The 4,265-nt window shown below is 45.4% G+C and overlaps 1 protein-coding gene across 1 annotated transcript; it reads right to left on the reverse strand.

Annotated features, from left to right (window-relative positions):
- Positions 1 to 1,488: 1,488 nt before the first annotated feature.
- LOC121403828 (sex determination protein fruitless-like) lies at positions 1,489 to 3,953 on the reverse strand. The gene is made up of 2 exons (XM_041591675.1): positions 3,877 to 3,953; positions 1,489 to 2,003 (listed from the first exon to the last, which is right to left on the reverse strand). The coding sequence occupies exons 1-2, from the start codon at positions 3,930 to 3,932 to the stop codon at positions 1,670 to 1,672; spliced, it is 390 nt and encodes a 129-aa protein (XP_041447609.1). The 5' UTR covers positions 3,933 to 3,953; the 3' UTR covers positions 1,489 to 1,669.
- Between the last annotated feature and the right edge of the window lie 312 nt (positions 3,954 to 4,265).

A 4,265-nucleotide genomic window follows, 5' to 3' on the forward strand; every position in this document is an offset into this window, starting at 1 on the left:
ATGATTGTTTGTTGGTTGCTCCGGCTGGGGGGGTTGCTCCGCCTCCACACTTCCTTCGAACATTCACAGTTTGGCTCTGACTTGTCGCTGTTTAGATTTATGTTGAAGTCACTTGGAAAAGTGTTTGCTTTACAATTGCTTACAACTATATTTCATATTGGGGGGGATACTACGGGGTAGAGTTTCTTGGGCTGGCCAATTGTTCAACTTCCACATTGAGGGGGACTCCTTCATACTTTGTACTCTTGGTAGTTAAATTTTTGCATTTTACATTGGCGCCTCTCGCCTCGGTGCTCGGTCTATGCCTTAGGGCTTAGTGCTACTAGTAGTTGTTAGGCTTAGTATGTATGGTATCTAGTATGCAGTATTTAATATAGGAATATATATTCATTTTTTCTCTGACTTAATTATAATTCTAATTCTGTTAGTTATTGTTTACCGTATTGCTTCGTAAGTGTGTGTGTGTGTGTTAAGAACGATTATTAGGAAAATCTTTGATTGCGTTTTACGTATACTTTGCGTTGAGATTAAATCGATTAAAGTTAATTGGATTATTCTTTGAAGGTTGATTATATATTTTGCAAGTGATTAATGTGCCTACGCGTATTTATTAATGGGCATCCTGTGGACCCGTTCAGTTAGCTGTCTGTATCTACTAAGTATTTATATATTTCTTTATGCTATGCTATGCTTTTCTATGGTATACCACTCCTTGGCTATGGCTTGGCTATATAATACTGTATATTAATTATGTGTGTATATATAGTAGGGTATATTCTAAGTATATAACTTTGTAAATATGCTGCATGTATGCTTGTATATCTGTAGCCGAACAAAGCTGATTAAACTGACTGCAAACTCTAATATATAATATTTATTTACTTACTCTAATCGTATTGTTTTGCTTGGATTACGTATACGTCTGTTTACTTCACTTACTCAACTAATTCTAGAACGGTACAAGTGCTCTGTTGAAATGCTCTGCAATAGTTATTTACTTATATTTTTCCTTATTCCTTATATTACTTCCATTAGTTTGTTTAATCTGTACCTTTGTCTTGGTGTCAACTCTTACAGTTTAGTAGTCGGATAAATTGCATCTACTTATTGAAGGAGGAGAAAATTATCATCTAGGGTTTTACATTGCATTCTTGTGGCGTAGCAAACACTTTTACTCAGCGAACCTTCTCGCGCGCTTCTCTCTTTTTAGCTCTAGATGGGTTTACTTTAGCTTGGCTTTTATTTTATCTGATTTGATGGGTTCAAAGTCCATTGGCAAATTGGTTTTTGGCAAACAAAAAGCGGTTACATATCCGATATTTAAATGACTTTCTACATTTTTACTCTAGCATTTTTACTTTAGGTTTTTTTGATGTTTGATCTTGGGCGTAATTATTTAAGGGGCATTCAAAACTTGAATATTTAATCTTTAATTGCAGTGTAAGAAACGAAATTTGCTGTGTTGGTTGATTGATTGATTGGTTGATTGGTTGATTGAAGACATAGCAGAGAAGTGCTGGTGGGGTGGGGTGGATAGGGGGGGGGTCTTCATTTGATGTGTTGCGGATGATATGCATTTGGGGTTGGGGGTTTTTTCACTTCATGTCTCATTGCTCGTCTCGCGCCCCTCTCTCCGCTTAATCCCCTTGGCTGGAGGGGGTGGGGAGGCTTACCTCGGCGATGTGGGCGGCAGCGGTGGCGGCGGCAATGGCGGCGGCGGTGCCCGCACATCTGTCTCGATGTTGCGCTTGTGCGGCGTCTGCAAATCGAGTGCCGCATAGCCATGTCCGCTGTGGGCATGGCCATGGCCATGGCCGTGTGCATGGCTATGGCCGTGAGCATGAGCATGTCCATGGATATGGCTGTGGCTGTGGGCATGGGCATGTCCAACGCCTAGCGGAGATTCGCGCGGCCGCAGAGTGGTGGGTGGGCCGCGGAACAGGGCGTATGGATTGAAGTAATCCTGTGACGTGGCCATCATGTTGATTGCGGCAAACGTGACGCTGTGGATGAGAATAAAAGGAAAACAATTAGCTTGCAATTGACAAATTATGACAGTGGGCAGGGGGGATGAGCAGGGGGATGGGGCAGGCAATTGCTGAAATTAAAAGCAAACATTGAGCGATTGCTGCCATGTCAATAAACCATTTTAATGGCTAACGCTGCTGTTCGAACTGACTAAACGATGAACAGTATCCGTATCCCAGTCCGTCAATATCCCATGTCCATTATGTCCCACGTACACGTCCACATCCACGTCCATGTCCATGTCCATTCATGTTTTTTAATTTAATAGTCGTGTCATGTAAATGGGCCCGGCACGCGAATGCATTTAATTTCTGTTGTGAAATGAAATTATTTTAACATGTTCGCTGTGATTGATACTCATGCCCGGAACCCACTAGCCCACTGGCCACTGGCCCCCTACTCCATGCACTCCTGCATGGAGCCTGTTGCAGATGCAGTACACATGTCGGACACACCATAATTGACAGCAAAGGACATGCCACGAACGGAGGACTACACATGTAATTAAGTGCCGGCTTGTCGCTTAAAGTGCCAGCCAATTGCCCCCAAACACAAATAACGAGGCGACAATAGCCACCACCATCAGCACCACCACCGATTCACCCCCCATTAGAGGCCTTCCCGCTGACAGCCAGGCAGCCAGCCAGCCAGACAGCCATATGATAGATAGTTTCGCCTTAAAACTGCAGCATTCAATGCACCATAAACAGATTTAAAAATTTGCCACTTAAGTTGAAGTTTCACTTGCTGAGGAGAGAGCTCTGCCAGCTGTAGGTTAGCTTTAATGGTTGCCATTACAATTTCAATTACAAATCCCTCAACTCGACACGCAATTCGCATAGCCGCATGAAATATAAATTCCAGCAAATTAACCAGCAATCCTGCTAATCCCCTCTGATTGTGCTGATGTAAACACACACAAACGGCTCATTATTTCCTGCCCATCAGATCGACCAGCACTTGAAGTCACTTGCAATTAAATGCTTACATAGCTGGCCAGAGGGCCCACAGGCCAGGCCAGGGCAGACCAGACCAGACCACACCCACTTGACGTGTTTACGCAATTTCCAACCAATTGGCATCAAGTGGCAAACAAACATTTTGAGCCGCTTTCCGTATGCAAGAGGAGGCTCCGAGCCCAGTTCTTAGCCGCAATTATGGCGCCTGTAGCGTTGGGATACACACACACACACACACAACAGTAAACACTCGCTGGAGTGACCAATGCGAGCGCAGCGTTTTTTTAATGAACTCTTCCTTCATTTTGTGCTGCTTCTCGTCGCATGTCGCATGTTGCGTTGCGTTGCCTTTTTGCATAATTTAACGCGACAACGACAGCTCAAGTGCTGACTGATTTTCCGCTCGGCTGACTGCCTGGCGAGACGTCAGCGAACATGGGAAAAGAGAGTGGGAGTGGGACTGAGACTGGCACTGGAGAAGAAGTCGATGATGGTTGCTTTTAACTTTTGCATAATTACGTGTAAGAAAAGAACATTTTCAGCTCGCGGATTTGTCCGCAAAAGTTCGGTGGATGGCAAAACTTAACAGGGAGGGACACCACCCCCAGCATATCCAGCATCCAGCATATCAAAAGGAAAACGCACCGCTCGCGGCACGCAGCGTGCGAATTGTTTTAACTTACTTGGCTCGTACTTTTTTTTTTATGGCAACGCACCGCGACACTAATGGCACACCACCAAAGTGTCGTTGGGGGGTAGGGGACAGAAAAAACTATAGTCAAATATGGCGCGACTAAAGGATACCCGGTACACAGACTGTGTCCTGCCTGCTGAATTCAAAGGGTTTTGTGTGCTGCCGATACAATATACCCTTTCACTGCTCATGTACCTGGTAAAAAAAAAGAAATGGGTATGGCTATGGGTATGGCTGCAGCACACTCTCATGGCCGGAAGAAATGTGGAGCAATAGCGTCAAGTGCACGCAGTCTGCTGCACTGCATCGAGTATGCATGGGCAGGGGCAACCGGGAGCGCCTATATAGGCCAGACCAGACGATGTGTGTGTGGCAGCAATAGCAACGGCAACGGCAGCGGCAACACCTTCGCGCATTGGTGTCACCTACTGAACTGAGCATTGAGCACTGCGAGCAGCCAGCAGCCAGCAGCGAGCAGCGAACACTGAGGCCCAGCAGAGTACTCGGCGTATCAGGCAAAGTAATCTCTGTTCTGGAACGCTTTTTACAACGCTGCGTTGGGAGACGAGTCGCGCGGGACTCTG

This window comes from Drosophila obscura, unplaced genomic scaffold (assembly GCF_018151105.1).
Source record: "Drosophila obscura isolate BZ-5 IFL unplaced genomic scaffold, ASM1815110v1 contig_150, whole genome shotgun sequence".
In the NCBI taxonomy this organism is placed as follows: domain Eukaryota; kingdom Metazoa; phylum Arthropoda; class Insecta; order Diptera; family Drosophilidae; genus Drosophila; species Drosophila obscura.